Source organism: Vidua macroura, chromosome 6 (assembly GCF_024509145.1).
Source record: "Vidua macroura isolate BioBank_ID:100142 chromosome 6, ASM2450914v1, whole genome shotgun sequence".
Classification (NCBI taxonomy): Eukaryota; Metazoa; Chordata; class Aves; order Passeriformes; family Viduidae; genus Vidua; species Vidua macroura.
In genome coordinates, this window is record NC_071576.1 from 25,325,111 (window position 1) to 25,351,435 (window position 26,325).

The window sequence follows — 26,325 nt, forward strand, 5'->3', positions numbered from 1 at the left end:
TTGTTTATAACCACTTAAATTTTATTTTACAGTATATTTGTGACATTTTATGTTACTATAACCAAAGATCAGGGTTGTTTACAAATATAATGGCTGCCATTTGATGTAAACGATTAAAAAGTGTCTCTAAATATTAAAATTTTACATCATGATTTTGTTTTATTAAATTGAATTGCTCTTTGTGCCATCAGTTATTAGTGGAGAAGAACTAATTTAAGCAAAAATAGTTTTCAGAAATTAGATGTAGAAACTGAGAAGCCTGGATAAGATTTCAAAAGACCACTCTCTCATCACTGTAAAAAGGAAGAAAGCAAATTCATTCACTGAAGTTGCAATGAAGAGTCAACCAAGTCCATTTGTATTAAGGCTTCTTTACATATTATTGAATCCCATCATGCCTTTCATATTCCCAGCAGCACCTTGTTGAAATTGTCTCATCATTGACTGCAAACCAGCCATGCCACCTGCAGAAAATAAGTGAGAACATGAATGTGTTAATGAACTCTGAAGCACACCTCTCTTGCTTGAGGCATCATTACTGTACACACACTAGTCCAGTAATAGCCAAAGGCAGAAGCCAAAGACTGTCAAACCAGTTTTAAATAGCTATTGAAAATAAAGAACTGAGTGAGTAATTACAGAAAGGTCTGCAAAACACCAGGCTTTAAGTAGGTTTTAAGATGACTCGTGCATTGAGAACTAGACAGAAGAAAAAAACCTGCTGGAATGACTATTATCAATCAGTAAGGTTCAGTTATGGAAGTCCTTATTTAAAGTTGCTCTTGTCAAATTTAATGATTTGAGCAAATCTTAGAAGAGAAGGGAAGTCTAAGAAGATTCGTTTTACCACAGACATCCTTCAACATTCCAAATGCTCATTTTGAGAGCTGAAGCCAAATGGAAGACTAGATTAAGTACTGCTAAGTGCAAAGTATTTGGACTAAACTTTCTGATTCTTGTTAGAAAACCCTAGAAGTACTTAATACTGATATATAATGCAGATGATCTCCCATCCTCTTCCTCACTTCTGTATCTCAAATGCTCCACTATAACTGACAATCCTCTCTTGAAGCTATAAAAAGTCAGCACATACCCATATGATGAAGAACTCTTGGATCCATCATCTTTGCCATCTGCTGATTCAGTTTGGCCAGCTGAGATGGGTTTACGTTCTTGGACATATCACCGCCTAAACAAAAAGAAAAGAGCAATCATAAGAAAGTGGATTAACAAATGCTGCTAGAAATAAAATAAATCCAAATGTTACCTCCTAATTCTAGATTCAAATCCATGAGCTCATTATTAGAAGTTACTACATCAGCCACTAGAAGTCCATTTAGGATCAACAGTCCCTGCACTCCAAGTAACAGACTGAAGTGTTAGTACTGTAGTAGTAATCAAGTCTGCATTGTAGAAATACAGTAGCTTTCCTTGCTAAGTTATACACTGGTGTCATGAAGAACAGTGCAGCTCTTACCAGTGAAATAAAAACTTTCAAACATGAAAATGAGCGAGCTGCAACTAATTTTCTCCTCTCCCTAATCAGTATTTTCTCATTTCCTCTGTGTACACACATCAAGTGACCTCCCCCCTCTTAGTTAATAAATTTTAGGGTGCGGTATTGGGGTAATAAATTTTAGGTATTGGTTGTTTTGTTTTTTTGTTTTTTTTTTTACCTTTGAAAAGCCCTTTGATGCCTCCCATCTTTTTCACCATCTGTGCAAATTTAGTGTATTGGGTCAAAAGCTCCTGAACATCTCTGGTAGAAACACCAGAGCCTCTTGCTACTCTTTGGATTCTTCCTGGCTGCTTACTGAAAACTTTGGCACCATCTGTACTGTCAAGTTCTGCAATTACAGTGTGGAAAAGAAAAAGTCACTGACATTAAAAACTGTTACAACTGGTAACAAACAGCAAACCTGTTTTCATTGTTGAGAATTTAATTTTGAGCCAGAGAATAAAAACTTAGTTTAAAAAGTGACAATGCAAAATTTTACATAAATCATTGAGACATAATATTCTAGGAAGTAATACTAAAAAGCTCTTATCTTCATATGTTAATCACCATGATAGAAAAAAGCTGTGTGAATAAATTATGCTCTTAAGCCATATTAATGGGTTTAGCACAAGGGTAAGAGCATACTACTAAAGGAATTATAGGTGGACTAGAAATAACACTTCGAATTCCACAGACCAGGCTATGTCACTAGGTAAATTTGAGGGTGGGTAGGAAAAAGACAGCAATGTCAGAATAAAGATTAACATACCTTATTAATTCATAAGTATAGCATTAATAATTTATGAACAGTTACAATACAATGAATAAAAGTACATTGATTTCCAATAGAATGGAAATTATTTGAAATCCCATCTACTCTACACAAGACAGAGCAGTAACAGGCAAAGTATCTCTAGATATTGAGATTTATTAAGAAATTTGGAGACACATGTAGTCCTTGCTATTCCCAAGAATGTTAATTATTTCTTGTCATTTTCTATCATTATACATACTGCAATATGAATTTTTGTTTCCAGAAAGATCTCTCTAAAAAAGCTTGTTCAACAATCAAGAAAAAAAATAGTGGGTGAAATTTGTATTACCTTGATCATTCATACTGTCCATTATAGTCATGAGTTTCTTTAGCCTTGCCATTGATTCCTGTTCATTGCCTTTACTCATGAAGTCAGTTCCAAAACCAGGGATCATGCCCTTGTTTCAAAAATGAAAAACAAAAGCTGTGTCAGAATAGGCAAAGCTGATTTTAATTAAGCAGGAAGAAATATACACAGCAACTGTTAGTTCAGTAGCTGCATACTGCAGTATGCAAATAATTTCACCTTTTTAAAAACAGAACACAGATTACAACAAATTTAAATTAAGAGTTTTAAAATAAAATTATTTTGGGGATAACTAACCAAGATCTGACTGAATGGTCCCATTTTCATGATGTTTTGGAATTGTTCATACATATCTCTTAATGTAAATTGACCTGAAGCACAACAACAAAAGAAAAGTTAGCACAAGTCACACTAGCATTTTGCTCTTACTCTCCTTTTTTAATTAGTCTTTGTATTCGTAAGGTAAATACTATACTACATAGATAAGTAGCTAAATAAACCTCTTCACTAAACAGTTTCAGATGGCACATGCTGAACCATTAAGCTAGTTATTCTGCAGTTGTAGTCTGACAGACTTATCGTTTGAAAAACTCAATTTACTTGGCTGTGACATTTACTGGAGAAAGAATAACTATTCTTCACTGTGCACATGAACAAGTTGTTTGTGTCCACACACAGCACAAATTTAATTCAGTGGTCTCTGTCACTGAGAACCTGCCACAGTCAGGTCACTGTAATGCATCTGCTAGTCAGGCCTTGGGAATAACTTACCATGTTTTAGCTTTTCTATGAGTGCTTCATTATCATCCAACTTTAACTCATTTACTTTATCTATCAATCCTTCAATATCACCCATACCTGGACAAAGAAAACAGATCTGAAATTACCATTAAAAAATACACTTTGACTTTCCATTATCCAATTCTAAGTGTCTTTTAAGTACAGTTGTACATTGGACATACCAAGCAGCTTGCTGATGAAAGGCTGTGTTTTAAAGGGTTCAAAGTCATCTATGTGCTCGCCAGTTCCAATAAAAATAATAGGACTCTTTGTGGCAGCAACCCTGCAATAAAATATATTTTATGAAATGGTCTCTCAAACACCATCCATCCTTTATACTATAATCAGCTAGGCATCATCAACACTATGCATTCTGTCTGAAGTATCTGCCTTACTCCTCAAACTATTAATGAAAAAACAACCAGCACTTGGATGTTTAGCTCAGAGTAGTTAAGATTTTTCTCTAATTAGTACTTCCAAACTCTGTTTGGAAAAAATCAGAAATAGAGGTTGCTAATTTTCATTGCTGAGTTTAAGAAACTTGAGAGAAAGAAAAAGAAATAATCTCCACTTTATTCTAATATTGGGATATTACTGATACATACGCTGATACTAATGATAATACTGTCAGATGACAGGCATTGATTACAATTTCATCAAGGTACCTCATACAAAAGACAATCTCATTTTCAACACAGGAAAAAGCTCAGACTAAGAAAACTCAGAACCTTTGCACCACACTGGCACTATCTTTTAGATAAAACTTAGTTTCCAGTCCACAGACAGTACAGAGCAAACACAGCACACTTAAAGCACATGAAAACTCGAACAAGAGCAAAATGAAAATACGAAAAGCTTTAGTCTTCCAACATTATTCTATAAATAAAGCAAAATACGTATGGCAGTTTAGAAACGCTAACACTTCAGGTCCAAGACAGGAATGGATTTAGCAAGTCACGACGGTCAATTATTTTGACTGTTTTGACAAAAAATCTCAGCTCCAGACAAGCTGTATCATTGAAAGGAGTTGAAACAATCATATAAGGCTGAAGATAAAATATAGAATTTTCTGGTCAAAACTCTGTCAGGACAGAGCACATGGGAAGTTCAACAGGAATGGAATTTGGGCATGACCACAGACAACTTTTCATCAAGTTTCTGGACACTGCCAATCCAGAAGTTTGATTTGCATTATAGTTTTAAGGTCACTAGATATGATGAGGTACAGTTTCCCCCCTTTTGGAAAAAAACTCTTGAGATGCAAAACTCTTCATTTAAGTCGTGTCTGTTGAGCCCAAATTTATCTTTCTGGAAAAATGTGACAACAGGAAAATGCCTAATACGCAATACAGAATGAATATTGCTTGATGCTGATTTCAGAAGACAGAAGTTGACCTGTGACAATATAAACTACTGTACTGAAAATACATCCTATCACTGAATGCTGATGTTAAGTATCATCAACAGGTGATCCTACCCACCAGAAGAAGGATAAGAACCTAAGTGTGACTGTGACTGACTTATATTCTGTGCAGTGTGACAGTGACAGTTCCACAGGACAGGTTTCTGCGAGACACTAACGCATTGCGCGGCTGGCTGTGCACGGCCAGATGCTGGACACTATTATAGCACAGTACTCACGCACTAAGAGCTCCACCTCCTTTGGCATGTCCATCCAGCTTAGTAACAATAACAGAAGCTACATCTACTTTGTCTTTGAAAGCTTTAGCTTGAGCTTCACAAGCTTGGCCAATGGAAGCATCCATCACATAAACAATGTTATCTGGTTGCTAGGAGAAATGAGAAACACGAAGTATTAATTTCCTGCTTTCCTAAATATTGTTCATGCATTATTATTATTATATAGGTTCAGTAGCAGAACTTACTGCAATAACAGTATATAAGAGCTGTATGCTAGAGTTTTAAAACAGAAACACTGTTTTACGAATAGTATTATCTATTATCTACTGTTTTAATATCTAAGTATTATAATTTTACAAATCGGATGCTGTATGATTATATGATTTATCTACAACACAAAACATTACAGTTTAATAGGTTTGTGCTCATTAGTTATGATTCAAGTGATTTTAGCTAGTATCTTGAGCCAATAAGATAATTAGAATCTACAAGCAATTAATAGAAAACATCTTCCATTTGGTTTTACATTCAGATATTTAAGACATCCATTCCTTTAAAAATAAGTTAGCCATTTGCAGGAATTGTGTGGGAAGTGTCATATTGTCATGCAAGACCACAGAATCAAACAAATAGCCAGACTTTTTAAACCCATAGAAACAACAGCTTCATTTACATATCAAAACTGTTGAAAGTTATCCAATCATCTTCTCTGTTTCAGTGCAATTATTTGCGACAATCACAGAAAGTTTAGTATTCATAGTTAAAGGAAACCAGACCAGACTGGTTCTTTAATCTAGCTTTTCAATGCAAAGATCCTGAAAAGGAAAAGTTAAAGCAGGAATGGCAGTCTGGTTATATGCAAGCATCCTTGAACAGAAGAATAGAAGAATTAAAACTGTCACAAAACTAACAAGCACTGGTCATTCAGCCTTTGCTTATTCATACCTGTTTGTAATTTCTAATATAATCTAGGAGGTAAAGCAAAATGCACACAGAACATTAGGATAAAGATGAATCAACTGTCATCAAATGCCAAGTTACTGTATTTCTCAAAACTACTCACTATGGCATTAGCAACTTGTAACATTTCTTCAAACAAAGAGTCTTCTTGTTTGTGACGTCCACTTGTATCAACAATGATTATTTCAAAGTTTTCATTCTTAAATTTCTCAACACCTTCTGAGGCAATTATTACAGGATCCATTTCTGTATAACTGATCAAAAAGAGAAATAGAGATTCAGAATTTCGTCATTTGACTATAAACTTGTTAACTATAAATCTGTCTGTATTTCAAGAGGGAAATTTCCTCTTCTGTAAAGCAAAAATTGATTAAAAATCTGTCTTCCTAAGCCATTTGCCCTTACTGCTCAGTGAACTGAAGCACAAAGCCTGAAGTCTGTCTCACCTGCTGGAAGCTGCAGTAAGTTCTACAAGACCCTCTCTCAAATAAGATTTAGCTGAGCATCTAGACAGTTCACCTCCAGTGAATCTTAGGGGAAAGTTATTTACTGTTTTAGGAAAGACATTTCAGGTCCCCCTCTGTCTCTATTTGATAATAAAAATTAAGCATCCAAAAATTATATCCTTTGATCTGTGAGGTACTTCCCAAAAATCTGGCCATGACTGGTAAAAGTCTGTGAACTCCCATACACTGAGTAAGCACTACAGGGAAGTACTCCTGGACACCTGATCTCTTTGTACACTATCCTACCTGCTACTCCTGGCAATATACTGAAGTGGACAGAATTTTCATCTCAACAGAGCAAGTATTACTCAGAATATATTACTAAAATGAAAGCAATTAGGCCATGCTAGATGGGGTTTAGTGCAAAATGTTCAGAACAGAACAATATATAATTGGAATTGAATTGTTCTCCAAAGTGTTTCTGAAAGATGCTTACCTCCCATAAAAGGGAATTCTTGCTTTTGTGGCATTCTGCTTTAACTGGTCAAAAGCACCTGCAAGACAGGTATGGTCAAGGGACTACTTAAGGAAATCTTCAAATATTATAGCTAGAGAACTACATCATTAAAGTCTGTGTTACCTGCTCTGTATGTGTCTGCACATATTAGACAAGTCTTCCAGCCTTTCCTCTGATAGAAGTAGGCTAACTGAAATGAAACCCAAAACAAGCAGTTACACTGAAGTCCCATTGTCATGACACTTCTAACAGCCTGAAGTCACACACAGAGGACACAAACTCAAGCTAGCCCTTCTATAACTGAGGCCACAGAGTAAGACTGTTCACGGTTAGCATGGCCATTATTTAGAAAAGCATGTTATATATATTTATTAATGGCAAGATGAAAACACCTGCTTGATTCTGCTTCTGATTTCAATTTCTTGAAATGGCAATCTCTAGGAATGACTACAAGTAACTTAAGTTCCCATTTTACTAACTCCTGAATTCTCCTTAGTGTTAGTACTGCAGACTGGACTAGCAGGTAGAAACTACCCAAACCAATACTTCAGTATCAAGTACCATAATGGCTACAACTTGTACAGCTCTGAGTTTTTGTACTTTCAGAGGAACAAACCTATTTCCATTGAAAGGACATGTTTTAAAGCAGTGGACAGAATCCTTAACCTTCCTACAACACTCAGCTTTACAGGTGCTACGTATATTCACAAAACACTGACCAAATACAAATGTTCAAAATAAAGTCCACCTACATAAGCACTAAGAAAGTCTTCTGAAATCAGAGCAGACTATACTGAATATTTCAGTATGTGTGAATCTCAAAAGGAGATGACAAAAAACAACAAAGATGTGTCTTTTTTCCACAGGATAATTTCTCCTCACAACTTGGAATGTATCAAGCTCTGTCCTGGGGTGAATGATGAGCGAGTCAAGAGCTTATGGTTTGAGATAAAAGGGCAGATTAGTGAGGGGGATGCTGTTGTGGGTGCTTGGTACGGGCCACCTGATCAGAAGGAGCAAGTGGATGAGGCTTTCTACAGGCATCTTGAAGCACCCTCAAAGTCATAGACCCTGGTTCTTGTGGAGGACCTTAACTACCCTGACATCTGCTGGAGAAGCAACACAGTGAAGCACAAACAGTTCAGGAGGTTCCTGGAAAATGGAAAGCAGATATTACAACTTCCTGTCACAGGTAGTGGACAATCCCACAAGGAATGGTGTTCTGTTTGACCGTACACTAACAAACAGGGAAGGCCTTGTTGCAGATGTGAACATATGTCGATTCAGAGCATTTTTTTTTAGCCTTAAAAAAATACAAACACAAATTTCCTCAATGAATCTGGGGTTGGAGGAGGCTGAACATCACCAACTTACACTTAACTGATACTTTGTATCTAATACAAAGGTCAAATTCCACTGTTTTTCTAAATAAGTAATGGAATGAACACCCATTCTTAGTATTTAGTCTTAAACCTAGAAAGTGAACTACAGTGTTGTGATTTTACTAAGTACAAGGACAAATAAAGACTCGCTTATAGGGTATTGTTCCATCAAGAGTTCAGTTTAAACACTTTTGAAGGAAGTCCTACAAGCCATAAATTGCCCCAAAAGAATATAAATATTACTTTCAACATTCATTTCATCTCAGAAACCTCTCGGCAAACATATCTCTACACGGTAGTGAGTTAGAACATTCCTATGAACAAAACCAGCACAGATCACAAGCCAATCCTACCTAAGGAGCCCAATGACCACCAGCTTCCCAAAGTAAAAAAAAAAAAAAAAAACCACAAAACCAAAACCAAACAAACAAAAAAACACAAACAAAAAAAAACACAAAACAAAAAAAAAACCCACAAACATTCAAAGAGAGCCACTGCACTTACCTTTGAACAAGTTGTTGTTTTACCACTTCCTTGCAAACCAACAAACATTATAATATTCTGTTTTCCTTTGGTAGGTGTCCATGCCTTGACTCCAGGATCTACAAGCTAAAGAACAAAGTAACACAGATAACAGAACTAAATTTCAAAAGCATGGAAAAGGTGGTGTCACAGTCATGCCAGGTGCCTGGTTTCATATTCAAAGGAGAAAAACAGTTTTTGCAGAGTCTCAATTTAGCTTAGATTTTTGCTAATTTACAGTGAACAAAACAACAGCCCTTACAAGGCATCTATAGTATATAATGTTCTGCATAATAATTCTGCAACAACAACAGTGTTAGTCTCTTTCTAATACCAAGCACAGTCAGGATGGCCTCTATATATGGCACAGGGATAACTACCAACACAGAAAGGTGACCTCCACCCCACTTGTCACTGCTCAGGATGGGCTTCTTCCAGTGAGAATCCTACAGCACAGAAGATTTTTTTAAAGTTGCTGTCTCACTTGTGAAATGAGTAGAAGGTAGACACACATTCCTGAGAGCCACCATACCTCTGGGCATAGACTATAGAAGAACAAAAGACTACACTGTTAACTGGAAAGAGGGCAGAATACAGATACTCAAGTCCTGATTTGACCAAGCAGGCAGATTTATGAGAAATGTTGCATTGAGCTGCTGGATTGTATAAATTGTCTGAACATTAGGGTAGCAAAGCTGTGTTCTGGGACAAGCAGAGGCAGTCTAGAAGCTAGTAGTACTTTACTCTTGTCTTTACATTTTAACTGAAGAATAAGAACAATTGAACTTAAAGCTTAAACTGAAGTTAGTTTGAGAAACACCCAGGATGTAGTTTCAATGAAAATACTGCTGTTTGCAGTATTGCAGTTATGCTTTCACATCAGAAAGCACAACTGCAGGTACCACATAACCACCTAGAATTTTGGCTTGCTACTGCACTACTTCCAAGCCCAGACCGTACAAGGAAAGTGATGCAATGCAGAATTTTGAAGTCCTACCTTAACAAGCTCTTTAAAGACTGCATGCTGGATCATTTTTCTTTTGTTAAGGCCAGATGCCATTTCTTCAAGATCAATTGCAGACCTGAGTTAGAGAAAAGCATGAAACACTAGCATAAGTTAAAGCCATCACTTGAACCTAGTAATAAAGTTTTTGCAACTGCAACAGCACCCTGATTTGTTCTGAGTTTTCAGATAAGATGTACTTAAGAAGTGACATGCACTGGAGACATTCTTATGCAGAGGACAAAGGTTTCTAAAATGCATCTTTCAGAATTGCATTTACTTAATCTGAAAATAGGCAAAGTAACAGTGCTAATTACATACACAGGTTTATTTATAGCCAGCACAGAAGATGTGAAGATGATGTGTCTAGGAAATAATGAAGAACTTGTTTATCAGACAACTCAACTGATGACGGCAACAGATTTTTGAAACAAGCCTGTAACAGCAATAAATGGCTAAATTTGACCAAAGACTCTTTTGATGGAACTGGCTAAACATTTAGTTTGAACAGCTGTTTTCCTGTTAAATGTAAACTGGGTGTTTCTAAAAAAAAACCCAACAAATGAAGTTATAAATTAGTTGTTCTTTTGTAAACCCAAATTATAACTTTTACAAATATCAAAAGTTAAATGCATTTTGATTATTTCACTTACTTGACATTTTCTCTAAGTTGCTTCACAAGTTTGATATTAACATCAGCTTCCAGTAATGCTGTACATACTTCTTTTAACATAGCATTCAAAACCTTTGGAGTATAAAAGAAAAATCAGAAAAAATGTTTTACAATACACAGAGATTAACAAAATAAGAATGTGAAAGTCTATTTATGATATAACCATGGCTTTCACAAATTAAATGAATGTAGTCCTATCATTAAATTGACTGTCACAAAAAAAGTCTGTGCATTTCTTCCTATGTAAAAGCAATTTAAATCTGAAAGGGAAGGGCTCTCAATTGTAACAACTACACACTATAGAACACTAACACAAAACACTTCCTACTGCATTATGACCAACAGCTCGTATGGCAGCAAGACTTCCTGAACCCCCCTCTGAGTACTCCTTAGAGAATACGCCAAAAAAATTGCAGATCACAACACCATTTCTGTAACAGTATTCCTTAGCTAAAGATGGACATCCTGCTAGCTGCATTTTCAGAAACTGGACTGCTGCTCTGATTGTATGCCTTTTAGGCAAACAGGTGCCTCAGCTAGAAATCCTGTTTATTCTGAGTTTTCAAAGTCTTGAACAGAAAGATTTTTCTGAAAGTAACACCTGCATAAATGGTCTGATTTTCACATCTTGAGCAGGATAGAAGTTTCCATTGCTGTAAAAATTTAATTGGGCTGTATCTGATTCAATTAAGGATTTGTCTCCTGGCAAAAGATACATTAAAACATTTTCTCTATGCATAAGTTCTAACCCTAGAGCTCTCAATGAGCCTATTTTTAGTTACTTTAAACCACCCATCCTTCCACCTGCAAAGAATTTCTAGCAATCTATGTACTCAGAGACACTTTGAAACCATCACATTAGTTAGGAGTTCAATGCAAGGTGAAAAACTATGACAGAACACACCGAGTTCTAATTTCAAACTCTTACTTAGAGAAAATACAGGCCATGTTAACCCAAACAAAATTCCACACTCTAGTTTGAATATAAAGGCAGCAAATGCAACACATTCCTCACATTTCAGACAGCAAAGCTTACATTTGTTCTTCTACATTTCAGCTTCTAGCAGCCTAGTACACATCTGCATAGTCTGCCTGTGCACACACACATAAATCAGAGCAGGCACCTATCCTTCCATCCAAACTTAGGCACACACTGCCTCCACAGAACACTAATCTCCCTAAGTACAGCCACCAGGCTCAAGGACCCTTTGACTACAGGACCCACTATGTCTGAGGTGATGACCCATGAATAAATCTAGTTTTAAGTTCTGGCAATACTGTTAGGGGCTTAAAACCTTTAGTAGAAATTTTACTTGAAGGAAAAAAAAGTCTAGGTAGCCCACTTCAAGCTTCTCATCAGCCTTTGAGAACTTTTTCTCAGAACTTTTCCAGAGCTAGTGCCATCACATTTGTACACTACATACCTCTTCATTGATAATTGTGGCATTGCTCAGTGAGCGCAAGGCTGAAGTTATTTTTCTTCCAAGATCTGCCAGAACCATTTTGGCGGCTTCAAGTATGACTCAGAAGGATCTGGAAAAAGATTAAATAAAATTTTAAACTAGTTGAAGCTATGCATTCACAAATTAATTATTCAAGTAACCTTTAGGTAAAAAACCTGCTTTGCATTCCAGAAAGTGCACAAGTTTTACTTTTTAAAGTTATTTTAGGAAATATTGGCCTGAAGTTATTTTTAGGCAATCCCAATGGCCTACTTAAAAAGAGATACCACACTTCAATTAGGAAGGATTTCACTATGTAGAATAAATGTGCATTGAATTCACCATGAAAAAAACCAAACAAAACAGTCCAGATAGACTTCCAGAAAGAATGCCAATGCTTTTTATCCTCTTATCAGCAATATGCTACATGACAGAACAAAATCAGGCAGAACAGCCTAGAAACTCTGCAAACTCTGTACGACCAGAAGCAAAATATTTTGCTAGCAAAATTCAACGTTATTTATCAGTTGCATTTTATCCAGCTTTCATTAATCAAACTGAATTTCCCATTTCAGTAACCCTACAAACATACTTGCATTTTAATAAGGGAAATTCATATTGTAGTTTTCAATGGCTGTACTGGAAAAACAGACCATTTTTGCTCACTAGAAACACAAACCTCACATATAAGCCTAAAGTATACCATAACTTACACTTGGGAAACCATAAAAACTTAATTTCTGAAGGGTTCACATTCTAGTCGACATGCTAAACCACTCCACCCCCTATATTAGGTGGCAAGATATTCAGAACACATGTAGAATCAGAAACCTAAAATTCTGATTAAGGGCAAACCAAAACCTGTCTGAAGAACAAACATTTGCAACACCACAGCTATGGCTGAAATGGAGCACTTCAAATGCTTCTTGTTTATCTTCCACTTTCAGTGTTGCTTTCCTGTACTCAGCTGAAACTGCTTCCTTGCTGACAGCCCAAATTGGAATATCACATTTGAGCTCCTCCTTTCAGAACTGAAAGCTAAATTCTCAATAGTGGGAGTCTCTGTAATCAAAACAGATGAGAGTTTCAAATATTTTTGGAACGTCCCCCTGCCTCAAATGAGAAGAAAAAGAAGAAAGGCCAGCCCATTTATTGAAATGAAGAATGCACCACTAGCTACATTCTGATTTAAGAGGGCATCAATGTGCCTAACAAAGCAGCTCACTGTATACACACAGTTTAAACTGTTTTAAAAGCACAGTTTAAAATGTTTTAAAACGTTAAAATGTTTTGTTTTTTATTTATAAATAATAAAATATATATTCCAAAAGAGCTAAAACAAGGCACCCGTGTAAGTCAACCTCCGGATTGCTTTGTCTAATTGAGACTTATTATTGTTACCAACCTGGTAGTTTAAACCAGCAACAAAGCCCCAAAAACAACTGCCAATCTAACCCACCCTCCCCTGATACTAAGGTCACAATGCAAAACAAAGTCTTCAGAAGCTTCAGAAGATGTAGGTTAAATAAATCCTGTGAAAGTACAGGAGCTGGGTATGGCAAATAATACAAACATATTTACACATTTCAGATTTAAGGTATATTAAATGTACAAGCAATGATATCCATTACAATGCCATCTCAATATTAAATTTAAAAATTAGTCTGTTTCCTAAGGAACTCTGCCAGAAGAGTATTTGCAAACTAGTACACTAATAGAAATTTATGTCCATTTTCTTACATTGCTGTAAGGGTACTTCTACATGTTATCTGAAGTGGTAAAACTCCAAGGTTTCCTTAGAAGGCATACAAGTCATATTACTGCAGAATAATTCTAAAAAAGCATTATCATTAATAGGCTCTACCAAACAGTCTCAGCAAAACTGGTGTTCAAAACATTTTCCAGCTCATTTTCTGTGATAATCACAATGTGTAAGAAAAAACAAAGCCCCAAACCTTTAAAAATAGAGCTGCACCTCAGTGAACTTTGAGCTGCTAAGACAGCAACCAATGACAAAACTTAACTATAACACTTAGATATATCAGCTAAGAAATTTGATAGGATGACCAACATAGAGAAGTCACGTGAATACTCATTTAAAATTAGTTTCCAGAGTTCTGCAGATCTCCAAATACAGAAGGTTAATTACATCCTAATAAATGAATGTTTCCTCTGCAGAATTCCAAAAGCTTCTTCTGACAGCCTCACAACAGGAATAATTCAAATCCTTTGCTAAGGAGAGGAGTTTAAGCATTTTCATATAAACTGCTCTTACTAGCACATTAAGAAATCGTAAGTCATCAGACTTTCTAAGGGCTGTCAAGTACAGAAATTAACAGAACGTGTGACACAGTCCATCCAAGTTGAGAGACACACAAGGTGTTTTAGCAGGTAGCCAGCTTGGGTTGGCAGATAGCCAGAAGGGCATTAGCTGTAACTGCACTGCAGAACGCGGGTGTGCTGAGCAGCCGTAGTTCTGGAGAGTTTCCCCTGAACGCAGCAGCCACAAACACACTGAGCAGGGCTAAACCCGGCAGGGCCCCAGGACACCTCCGGGCTGCCTGGAGCAGGGCTCGGGCTGAGCACGGCCACGAGCTCTGCGCCGTCTGGGTCCCCTGCACAGCAGCAGCCTGGGCACCTCCACACTGAGCTCCCAGGTCATCGTGCTGCTGCAGTCCCAAGAGCTCTGTGCTCCAGCCATAAACGGGCATTCCAGGGACAAAGGGCCGGCAGAAATAGCGGATGTCTTACTATGCCATAGCAAACCAGCAGCTCTGAGACAGACTGCTCACCCCCCAGCATAAATCTCCAACCAAATCCGTCTAGCTGAACTAGCAATACTCTAACGTACAGGGTTTTGAAAAAAATATAGGCTTAACAGGTAACAGCAGTTGAAATAGCTGCTTTAAAAGACAGCCACTATTATAAAAGATAACAAGCAAAACAAATATTTAAAAAATGTAAAATAAGCTTGTACTACATGTACACATACATGGATTAAGACCAACTGCAAGTCTAACACTGGAACAGAGAAGTGGCTGTTTCATAGCTGGGAATGCCTTGAGCTACTGCAGCTACGCTCAACCTCAGCTTATGAGTTTCCACCTTCTAAAATTACCCGGCTGGCGTCGGGAAGGCGCCCCCAAGGCAGCAGCAGGGAACGGCTGTCTCGCTTATGGCCCAATGCGCTCGTTTTCACGTGAAAAATGATGAGGGCAGAGCCCAGGATGTGTTCCCGGCCGCTACCTTTGCCCAGGACAGCGGGGGGACAGCGGCTGGGCGAGTCCCGTCCCGGTGCTGCGGACGGCAGCGGCTGGGTCCGGGAGGCCCAGAACTGCTCCCGCGAACCGAGGGCCCTGCCCGGCCCCGGCTGCCGGAGGACAGACCGCCGCCTATCGCCGGGGTCGGCAAGCACCGGTACCTCCTCCTTCCCCGCCGGGACTGGGCCGGGACCCCTCCACGTCACTAAAAGCGGCCAAGGGTCGCGGTCCCGCTTACGGAGCAGCGACGGCGGCAGCGCGAACACTCACCGGGAGCGCGGCGCGGAGCCCGCGGCGGAGCCGTGCCCAGCCCAGCCCGCCGGGGCGAGGCCGCCCAGCGAGACTCCGCTGGAGGCGCGAGGAGCGCGGCCGCCGCCGACCAGGGAAACGTCAGCACTGGCCGTCGCCCCACAGGCCCCCGTTGGCTTCCGTTTCCGGGACGTGCGCGAGCCCGCTGCGTCGTTAAGGAGGCAGCGTGTATACGTCCCGTCCGCACCCGGCGCGGCACAGGCGGGAATTGCTCCGCGCCACCTTAAGGCGGGGCAGGGAGAGCGGAGCTCCTCCCCCGCGGCCGCGCCGTCCGCGGCGGGAGGGGCCGGGCGCGGCGCCAAGCGGCGGCGCGAGCACGCGCCGGGAGAGGGCGCCGAAGGGCGGGGCCGAGCGTGCGTAAAGGGCCCCTTCCGGCCGGTGCCGCCCTCCCGCATGCGCACGTGCGGCAGCGGGTGGGAGGGCGGCGCTTCTCCCGCGGCGCGCACGTGCGTGAGGCGGCGCGCGTGGCGCCCCCCCCGCGGCGGCGGCGCGATGGAGCTGGAGGCGGCGCGGCGCGCGGTGCTGGCGGCCGTGCGGGGCACGCGCGCCGCCGACCTGCCGCGCCTGCTGCACTGGATGCGCAACTCCCGTAAGCGCCGCGCGGGGCCGCGCCCGCACCGCGCCGCGTCCCCGGCTCGGCCCGCACCCCCTCGGCCCCGCCGGCGGATCGGGCCCAGGGCGCCGTGCGGGAGCCAGGGCCGGGGGAGGGGGGAGCGGACCCCGGGCGAGGGGCAGCGTGCCCGGGCCGGGTCGCCGCCCCCTTCCGGGGGCACGCGGCTCTCAGGGTACCGGCGGGTACGGGCCCGGCGGCTCAGCCGGGCTGCGGCGCTCGGCGAGGCTGGAGTAGAGCGCTGCCGGTGCCGCCCGCCCTGCCCGGCTCCGATCCGGGGCGGCCGCGCCGGGGCCGGTCCGCGTTCGCCCGTCAGGGGCTGGCGCGCCGTGACACGGGTGCCGTGCCAGGGGCCGGCGGTGTCGCGGCGCGGGCGCGCCCGGCAGCGGAGCAGGACGGGCTGCGGGGTGACCCTGAAACCCCGCGGCGGCACAGGTCGAGCGGAGCCGGCCTGCTCCTGCCGCGCCGAGACGGCTTTGGGTGTTAGGCTTGTTTTGTTAGGCTTCGCACGTGTTCACAGCAGCCTTTCAGAAGCTCGGAAATAGCGATTTGAGCTAATTTACAAACGCTGCTTTCCGTACTTGATGTCACCTTAAGTTAATATAGCTTTCTGTTTACTCCCTTGTTTATGCTTGGATGTAATTTCATCAGCGTGCTGGAGTCAAGCATTTTGTGGCAGATGAAGAAAAGAAATATGGGTCAGTGCAGAAGCTGTAAATTTGCAGCTGAACCCAAAGGATGACACGGAAAACCTCAACATAGGCAGTGCATTAAAGCTGTAGTCGCATAGTGCCACGCTGAATAAAGTCTAAACGCTGCTTAGTCTCATGTGCATTTTTCCATTGCAGTTAGGATTCTGAAAGACTCCTCCAATCTTGTGACCCAGTCTCAAGCATCCAGTATGTGTGTCCTGTTTATTAATGAGTGTCTCCTGGGATGATAAACCTACCCTGATGATCATGTGTTAGGAGAAATTCATCATACCATGCAGTACTTCCCCAAGTCATGCCCTGCTGTGCTTGGGTTATACATCTTGTTTGGATCTTTGCTCCAGCATGTCCACTTTAGGCTGAAAACAACTTCCTAAGCCAACTCACAGGGACTGTGGCACAAAGGCCAGCTCTGACACCAAGAAGTTGTCCAGCTGTCTCGGTACTTGGAGCTGCAAACTCACTCGCTGTTGCCCTGTGGTTTGTGGCTCCCACAGTCACTCAGATGGAGAGACAGGACAGATCCTTCTGAGGTGGAGCAGGCCCTCTGCTGGATTTATGGGAAGAGAACCAGCTGGGAACAGCCTTTACTGTCCATGACAGGCATGCAGCCCTCCCACCCAAACGGGTTCTTTCTTAGGAGAGACATTTCCAAATGTTGCAGAGCATCTGGGAGCCAGCCTTCATGACTAGAGCAGAGAACGGGCCTCCCTAGAACTCGAAGGTTCAATTTTGATGGAAGTAGTTAGTGTTAATCGCAATTAAACATTGTTTTTTCTGTGTGTGTATGTACATGTACATATGTGCATGTATATATCTACACATGCATATGTCTGCATATGTGTATAGACATAATGCTAGAGCAATCTGCTGTAAGCAATACTGCATCCTTCCATTTTTGAGGTCTTGTCTGGACACTTCCTAAACAATGCTTGAGTTACTGTAAAAAATCTTGTTAGAAATGGTTTTCTTCTATTGCATATGCTCTAATATAGAAAATCTCATTGAATTTCACATGCAGTCATTCATATTGATTATTCACTTAACATAAATCACCACAGCTCCCATGCACTGTATTAGTTCATGTGGTGTGCATATATGGCTTTCTCAGCTTCCTGACCCCTTTACAAATATAGTAAAGCACATGGGAGCTTACTAGTGAAACTTGAAAATGCTGAACTTTTTCAGTTAGGAAACTAATACTTACTATTTTCTCTCTTTCAATTCTATGATCATGTTTTACTTCTGCCATAGGAATTTTCACCCAGTGTTTTAGCATAGTTTATGTAGACTCCAAAATCCTTTGTCAGTGAATATATTTTAATTTTTTTTTTTTATGTTACAGCTTCCAAAACTTACCATGGATGGTTTCTGTGAAAGATAATATGCTGTGGTTACTAGCCTTTATTAGATTATGATCTCTCAAATATTTTTTCTGAATTTTAATGATCTAGCTTTTTGCCTAGGTCTTTGAATGAAAGGATACATACGTTCTTGCCTTATATTTGCTCTTCATAATTAAGATACAACCTAAAGAGTAGATTAGGTTCCAAATTTTGAACTACTTTGTGTGTGGTACATCTGAGCAATCTGTGTCCTTCTATTTTTTTACTGTTTGCATCAATAATGATTGCTGCTGCTTCACTATGTGCATCATCTTTAAACATAATTAGCTTTACAGTTGCCGTTCAATGGCTTTTCAGTTCATATGCTGCAGATCAGAGAATAGAGTGGACAGGGCAATCAGGATCAAGCAGCTGAAGTAATGAATATAATTTCATCTCTGTAGTCTCTTTGTCAGGCCATCTTCGGAATCTTTATTGATTTAGGATTACAGGCTTGTGCTCTGACAATATTTTATGCTAATTTTCTCTTTCCAAAAAATGCTCATTGTTAATATCCTGACTGGATGCTATTAATTAATATTCTGAGAAATCAAGTTGTACTTTAGTCATCTGCATCCTTGGCATTTGCTTAGATTTTGTGATTGTATTTTGTGAAGTGCTGATGCAGTATAGAACTATAGGCAAACATATTGGTTCCAAGGTGTGTCATTTAGAATGTGTGACTTAGGCTAATCTTATTTCCCTGATTGCCACATTTGTGGGGACATTTAGAGCCTGTAGAATTTGGCCTCATGCTAATGCTTGTAGAAGTTGCCAGTGGAAAAATATCAATGTTTACCCAGTTCTTGCGCTCTCTCGAGGTGCTGCAGTCTCCCACTCTAACAAACATATGTTTACAAGTAGATATGTGGTAAAAGAGTGGAAATTAGAAAGATTTATGCCTATGTGTAAAAACTTCTAATTGTTAAACAATCAAGATATGTTTCACTACCTCTTTGGGTCATTAATCTGTTTCTGTTTTTCTAATCTCCTTTGTCTGAATGGCTATGTCCTGCTTTATTTCTAGCTTTCACCCTGATGAGTACAGGACTAGAGTACAAGATCAGTATCTGTACCTTACTGGTTTTATTCTCTTGCAGCATTGGACAGTAAGTGAGCAGAAGCATTTGTCCTGCAGGTCACATTCCTTTAGCTTTTTTGCATTTTCCTCAGAGATGCAAATATTTTGTGTGATGTCCTCAGCATAGCACTCTTGATGATGCTTCTCTTAGTATTGTTTCTCTGAGCTGCTTCTGTGGCTGCATACTGGCAGTAACTTTTAATGTGGCTTTTTTCTTTTCCCCCTCAGAATTGTTGCATTTGAACAATTATACTGCCCATTTTAATACCTAGATAGCCCTGTGATAGTTAATAGTGCTTGGACAGAGGATAGGGAGGAGCTGGTAGATGTTTCTGCTGCTGTACCCTGAATACAGCTAGGGAATGTGGTGTTCTCTCTATGCATAAAGAGGATTGTTTTATGGGAGATGTAAAAAGTTACCAAATCTCTGTGCCACACAGAAATAAAAGCCTAGTCTTTGGTGATACAAATGTAGGAAAGAAACAAAGCTCTGATGAACAAAAGGAAAAAAAAGTGTTAGGGATGGGGAGATGATATTCTGAATGAAAACTAGGATAGGATAAATGGAAACAAAAATGGTATCCCCACAGACAAACTGTTTTTCTGTGGGATGTCAGTTCCCTGCCTTCTCCTCCTGTATGCCATTCCTATTTCTGTCAAGATATTGAGCTTATACTTTTACCTCCAGCTGAGGAGAACTGGGCATGATTCCAGCGTTAGCTGGAGTCAGGCTTTTTCCTTCTTCTCAGCTCTCTCTGAATTAAAGTGTATACATGCATCCTTAGAGTAAAGTCCTGCATAAGGTGGTTGACCTTTAGGGTTAGTGTTGTTGCAAAGATTATTTATTACTGTAACTTAGTTGGTGTTTTCTGACTCACACACTGAAGGTATGAAATGTTACTGACAAACTTCCATGGAAGATACAAATTGATTTATAGTAAAGCGAGTTATCTTACCTAAACTAAAGCCTTACATATTTTGAACTGAAAGAACATTGAACATGTTCTCACTCCAATGATTTTTGACTAATCTTCCTTAGCAATTACAGGAAGTAAGTGAATGAAAGTTTCTATTCGTTTTTTCTATTTTTTTTTTTCTTATGAATGTGGGTTTTTTTGTTCTGAGAATTTTAGAAATTCTGCATCTTTATGTGTGATGGAAGAAGATGTTACTGTTTTAAAGCAGCTGCTTAGCAACACTGCTTGGCTGTTTCACAATCAGCCAGCCCTTCCCACACACTGCAGTGAAATGTACGTCATTTCACGGTGACTTGCATTCCAGCTTTTCTTTTGAGTTTGTCTTAGATCTTAAAGAAAATTAAATAGTAAGAGTTGGGAAAAAGAACAGGAACATTTGGTGTCTTAACTTTTTTATAATAGGATGATTAATGCTTTAATATCCTTTTGCAATAACCATGTTCCAGAAGTTCCGGCTAAGAAAACCTGGGTGAAGCCCAAGAGCTAATTCAAACCACTTGGGGAAACCCTCCCCGACGATCCCCCTCAGCTGGGTCCCAGCATTTGATGTATAGCTGGGGCATATTCCCACGTGAACCTCCACTGCCCAGATTTCTAAAATTTTCAGTAGCAGAAAAGGTTGCATTTGGTAAGAATGAATGCTGGAGGAGATAACCAGTGAATTGACCGAGCTATCTGTTTACATGAGCAGCAACACAGGAATCAGGGGAAGTAAATACAGGAATCTGAATCTTGAGTTTGAGATTGAAGTCACCAAACCACTCTACCTACTGGCAACTACTGAATGCTTTTGCTGTACTTAGCGTTTAAATGCAGATTACACAGCCTGTCTCTCAGTCAATGTCAGTGAAGCACAGATAAGACCCTTTATGCTTCTTGTGTTCTATCATTAGGTCTAAGATTGAAATATTTTTCCATCAGGGCTAAAACCTACTGTTGTGATACTGACTTCTAAGTTTTTTTTTTCAGTTCATGTAACAGTGTAATAAAACCCTCCTACAAACTTTTTCCAATCTATGCATTTCCTGAGAAACTTAAATATGAAGCTGAGATTTCAAAGTGATATACTGGTCTGAATTGCTGATTGTTCCTACAGTACTCAAATTATTCAATATCAAGAGTATCACTCAAAATAGAAATTGAATAATAATCATTGCAAATTTTCTAATTTAAGGATAAACAACATATAATGAAGTACAAATTAATTTTTTTGTGGATTCACTTGTACCGGGAGCAAACCAGCTTTTTAAGAGGTTGGTGTTCAATTTAGTCTTGTGACTTGAAAGTTGAGGGCAGTCAGTGCTGTAAATTCAGGCTTTTAACAGGCAGTGAGGGAAGAGTATCTGAAAAATTAACCTGATTATGGAGGATGTGCTGCTTTAGTACAGTGTTCTGAATACAGAGAAGAAATTTCTCATCATACTCTTAGGAGCAGACCAAGTGTGTCCAGCATTTTCTATCATGTACTTTATTATCAAGGAATTAGCATGTTTTCCAATAGGTAAAGTTATCAGATGATAATTTTCACAAGACAAGAAGAGGAAACAGAGTAAGAAAAAACCCGATTCTTTAAATATTTCCTTTCAGTCTACAGATGGAAGTAAAGTGGAATGAATATCTTTAAAGAGGATGAAAATGTGTTTCTGCAATGGGACAAGTATAGTATGTGTTTTTGTGTTTGTGTGTATATGAAAAAGTAATTTAGTACAAGGCTTCATATCCAAATTCGTAGAAGTGATTTATCCAAGTAAAATATCCTTTCAGAAGAGATAAAAATAGCATTGCATTTTCACATTAACATTTATTTGTTAAAATGATACCATACCAAAAATCTTTTCCACTATTCTGTTTGATAAACTAAAATGGGATGTTACCTATAATTGGATGAATCATCAACTTAGTGAATTGGCATTAATTTCTTTTATTGTGACAAGTGATACTGGTGTGAGAGAGGTCTCAAGGATACCAAGGATACTTCTAAGTTGTTAGTCATTGAAACGTAATAATGGTGGGGAAAACTAGCGATTGTAAAACAGGTATGAGACTTACCTTGTTTAAAATTTAACTTCAAAGCTTCTTTCAATTAACCAATGTAAAATACTTAAACTAATAAAATAAACTCTAGTTATATTTCTGTTGGAAAAAGCCACTTTCTACCAATAACTATGTATGCTTTGGGACAGAAATATTAGTTAGAGTTCTTGACGTACTTGGTATACTGATGTCACATATTGCTTCTCCAATTGTTTAGCCAAAAAGGACAATACTAAAGTTTTAGGGTTATAGTGATTCTTCCTTGACTTGGTTGTCCAGTATTATTAAAACATGCTGAATTACCAAATTAACCTCATATTAAGTAACACGGCTGTTAATATTTGCTTTTGTCTTTAGTGAGTCAGAGTATATATCTAGAAGACCATAAGGTGCTTGCTGCTATAGTTGCTTTTGCCAAAGCCTCTTCTTTCCTCTCCTTCAGTGACATGTAATCTTCTGTTGTCACATGGAAATCGCACATTGCTTTGTCTTCAGTCCTGTATTTTGCAGTGCCAGGGTGTTCAGATGTTGGTGTAGCGGTGCTCTCTATCTGATATGAGGCTTTGTGATGTTTTCTTAGCTTCTGTAGAAAGGCTGACTAGCACCAGGGTGATAATGAGGCTTTTTGCAACGTGTTAATTAAATTTTATAAATGCGTGTTGAGTAAATCCAGTGGAACCGGTTTTTGAAGTAAAATACAAACACTACGCACTCAGACTTCCTCCATAAACAAATGATTGTGATTCATCTTGCAGTGTTTCATGAACTGTATGTTTCTTTCCTGGTTAGTTTTCTGTTCAATGAACACAGGTTGGCTTGCACATTCTCCATTTCATGTTGTATACATTTCATGTATGTAACAGGAACTAAAATGATATATAAAATAGTTTTCTATTTTTGTTTCTTTTTTGAAGATTCCTTTTAATGCGATGCTGAGATTCTCAAGAGCGAACAATTTGTTAAACATGAGAGTGGAGTTGATAAAACTGTACCAGCAGAGATGCTTATTTTCATATTTGGCACTGGTGTTTCCTACTTGATGGCAATCTACAAATATTTACATACTGCAAAAGTAAATGAGTTACTGTGGTAGCTGTTGCCGTTTCTTGCTTTGACAGGAAGGAGTCGACTCTCCGTGTCAGAGTTCAGTCACAGACTATACACACAGGTGTGGAGTGCTGCACACACAGCTTCTGCTCCAGCTGCCATTTTGTCATGTCGGATGAAGTCTGTTCAGACCTCCTTCTCCTTTTTTGTTCCTGCGTATTGTGCTTTAGAGTATTAACTGATAGTTAGAAAGGAGCATTTCCATTTGTCATTTATTTTTCAGGGTCAGTGTTTCAACAGTTTTTTCTTTGAGCTGCATATGTGTTGTCCTTAGGACTTGTTTCGTACAGAGCATACAAGAACTTGTGTGTGTCATACTTTGTTTCGCAAGGAGAGATCAGAGGGCCCTATGCAAGGTGGTCAGTGTTGTGAAAGGTACTGCACAGACTGAACTCAGGGCAGGGATATTCTGGGTTAGAGGAAGATGGATGTGCTGCCTGTGTCCCACTGAAGGTGTGTGTTTCTCTTCTGTGGAGCTGGAACACTGAATAGTCTGAAGAGCTATCCGTCACTAATGTTGGCCAGGAAAGGTCACCCAGGCCATGAGGGAGCAGATCCTGTTGACGCACTAGATCTGGGAGGAAGAGAGCTGAAGTTCTGTATTTGCGGTGTGATGTGGCTGGCCTGGTGGTCTAGGAACACTTCCTGCATTTCATTAAATGCTATATATGAATTTGATACGCTTAACAGGCACTATAACAGCTGGATGAGCTCTCTTGCATAGTAATAGTATTGTTTTAAAGCGAGTGCCAGATGTAGAGGCTTATTGCCCACAGGCACAGATCTGTTCAGCTGCTAATATCAGCTTTCTACTCTCTTGTTCTGTCTGTAGCACGGTTTTTCCCCTTGCTCCCTCAGATGTTATCTGCTTCAGCAAACTGGTGCCTTGGCACTCTTGAGGGCATGTTGTGGTGCTGATGGTCTCAGTTAAGCCACAGTTAGATTTGCCCACCTTCCCTTCCCATGATATCTGGGTTTACTTCTGTGCTGTGTCACATCCATAGAAATCCTTCCTGAGCTGGTTGGAAAAATCACTGTGCTTCTGGGATGTTCATAACAAATCTGCAAATTGTTAGATGGGCTGTGAGTTTAACAGGATGGGTGCTCATTAGAGGTTTCAAATTAACATGCTGACAAACTAGAGCTGCTGCATTGCACCTGTTGTGTTGGTGTTTATGCTGTTGCAGCTGCTGCCTCTGCTGTGTTCCTCGCTGCAAAGTGTGCATCTCTTTAGGAGCTAAAGTCCTGGAGAACCTAACTGTAAGCACTTTGGAGCAGTGAATTGCCTTCCTGAAGTATAACAACCACCAACGGTAATGGCCCAACAGGGCCTTGGAGCATTACTACTGTACATTTAATAAATGATAAACCAAACATATCTTAGGGGACTACAGATAATTTAAAGTTTCTGCTGCTTACTACAGGGGATTCAGGATTATCTGTTTGGGTCCATTTTCAGATGTGTTGAAAGAACCATTTATATTTGCAGTCTAAAGAAGAGAGCCTTTTGCACCAATGAATGATGGTTTCTTTAATCATATTGTTCTCACTACACTGCTTAAGTAAAAACCATTTCAGAAGCATTTCATAGTTTAAAGTTTTGCAGGTTTCTGATTCCTATACTAGCCTTAAAATTTCTCACTCTTTCTAGCATTTCCCGTGACCCACAGGAAAGATTAAATATATTAGCATAGAGAAACTTGTAGTATGTTCTGTAGATTTATTTTGAACCTGTTTGCCATCAAGCTTTTCTGTACTAATGTTCCCACCTGGAACAGCAATGCTAACAAACATTGCCTTTTTTAAAACACCTGTAAAAGCGGTCAGATTTTCTTTTTGTGAGTGATGCATGTACATGTAAAAAGCACAGTCACTGCCCAACATGTTGGCAGTCTAAATAAAAAAGGAGCAAACCAGAAGGGGTGGAGAAGAGGGGACATACATGTCTGGTTTTAGATGAGACGTAATAGATGGGTTTGGTATATTTTTTTTCAGGATTAGATTAATCAGAATTAGATTAGTGGTTGCTTTTTGGTGGTGGTGGTTGTCTTTTACAGGTTTGTAGCTTTGACCTGACACGTGCCTTTGTTTAGAACCAGTTCAGCATCCTCAAAGCAGTGAGATATCCAGACAAAAAGGAATTTCATCTAGTCCTTCTTTTGAGAAAAACATAACAAGAAAAAAACAGAGTACAGGTATACAGAGATCTTGTGCTGAATGCCAGTTAGGAACATCATACTCTTAACATGAAATTGGGGGATATAAGGAGGATGTTGGCTGCAAGATGTGAAAACTCTGGTAAGAGCAAGTAAACCTTTAGCTGGAGTGTCTGGTTCTCAATACTGCAGGTCAGAAAGGATGAGAGAGTCCAGGAGATCCAAAGGGAAGTGTTGAGAACCCTCACACACTAGGAAAAAAAAAAAAAAAAGGGGAAGGTCTGGATAGGCAAATATTGGTCTTTTTTTGGAAAGGAGATGTGATAAGTCTTCAGGGAAGTAAATAGTTACTATATACTGGAAAGGAACAAAGTTTTCTCTTTCCTTTGTGAGTGGGGCAGAAAATACTAAGTAGTGGCAGAGGACATCTAAATCAGTAATTAAGAAGGGTTTTCCTTTCTAAAATTAAGGGTAGTCAAGCACTGGAATAGATGGCTAAGGGTGGTTGTAGAGTCCTGAGCATGAATAGTCATTTTTACAAGAGCAGTTTGAAGAAGTGATGACACTTACTGTTGATTGAACCTTGGAAGAAGAAAGGATTAGTGTCTTCACATAGTTTCCTTCTGAATCTTTTTTCTAGATGTCTTCTAAAAAAATATGCTAAAGTAATGCAGGAATATCCTGGAAAAATAGCAAAGATTTACACTGTGG

The 26,325-nt window shown here is 39.8% G+C and overlaps 2 protein-coding genes across 5 annotated transcripts in view; one reads left to right on the forward strand and one right to left on the reverse strand.

The window, feature by feature from the left end:
* Positions 1-15,643, reverse strand: SRP54 (signal recognition particle 54). Of its 4 annotated transcripts, none has more exons than XM_053981649.1 (16): positions 15,516-15,641; positions 11,968-12,076; positions 10,524-10,615; positions 9,865-9,949; positions 8,850-8,954; positions 7,087-7,153; positions 6,943-7,000; positions 6,104-6,254; positions 5,041-5,189; positions 3,582-3,682; positions 3,391-3,477; positions 2,917-2,990; positions 2,602-2,710; positions 1,677-1,847; positions 1,094-1,189; positions 1-464 (listed from the first exon to the last, which is right to left on the reverse strand). In XM_053981649.1, the coding sequence occupies exons 2-16, from the start codon at positions 12,043-12,045 to the stop codon at positions 373-375; spliced, it is 1,515 nt and encodes a 504-aa protein (XP_053837624.1). In that variant the 5' UTR covers positions 12,046-12,076; positions 15,516-15,641; the 3' UTR covers positions 1-372. The 4 variants fall into 4 exon arrangements, with proteins under 4 accessions (XP_053837624.1, XP_053837625.1, XP_053837626.1 ...); XM_053981650.1 differs by lacking the exon at positions 15,516-15,641 and adding an exon at positions 15,232-15,483; XM_053981651.1 differs by lacking the exon at positions 15,516-15,641 and adding an exon at positions 15,104-15,223.
* The window catches only part of LOC128808986 (uncharacterized), a 22,008-nt gene continuing 10,895 nt past the window's right edge, over positions 15,213-26,325 (forward strand). Inside the window, exon 1 of the mRNA XM_053980679.1 lies at positions 15,213-16,143. Coding sequence (XP_053836654.1) covers positions 15,213-16,143 — 931 coding nt within the window. The remainder of the gene's footprint in view (positions 16,144-26,325) is intronic.

Coding starts and splice junctions, on each gene's coding strand:
- SRP54 (XM_053981649.1), bottom strand. CDS start 12,045: ATGGTTCTGGCAGATCTTGGAAGAAAAATAACTTCAGCCTTGCGCTCA. Junction 7,001..7,086: donor TGCAGACACATACAGAGCAG/GTAACACAGACT, acceptor CCTGTCTTGCAG/GTGCTTTTGACCAGTTAAAG. Junction 2,991..3,390: donor CATAGAAAAGCTAAAACATG/GTAAGTTATTCC, acceptor GTTGTGCTTCAG/GTCAATTTACATTAAGAGAT.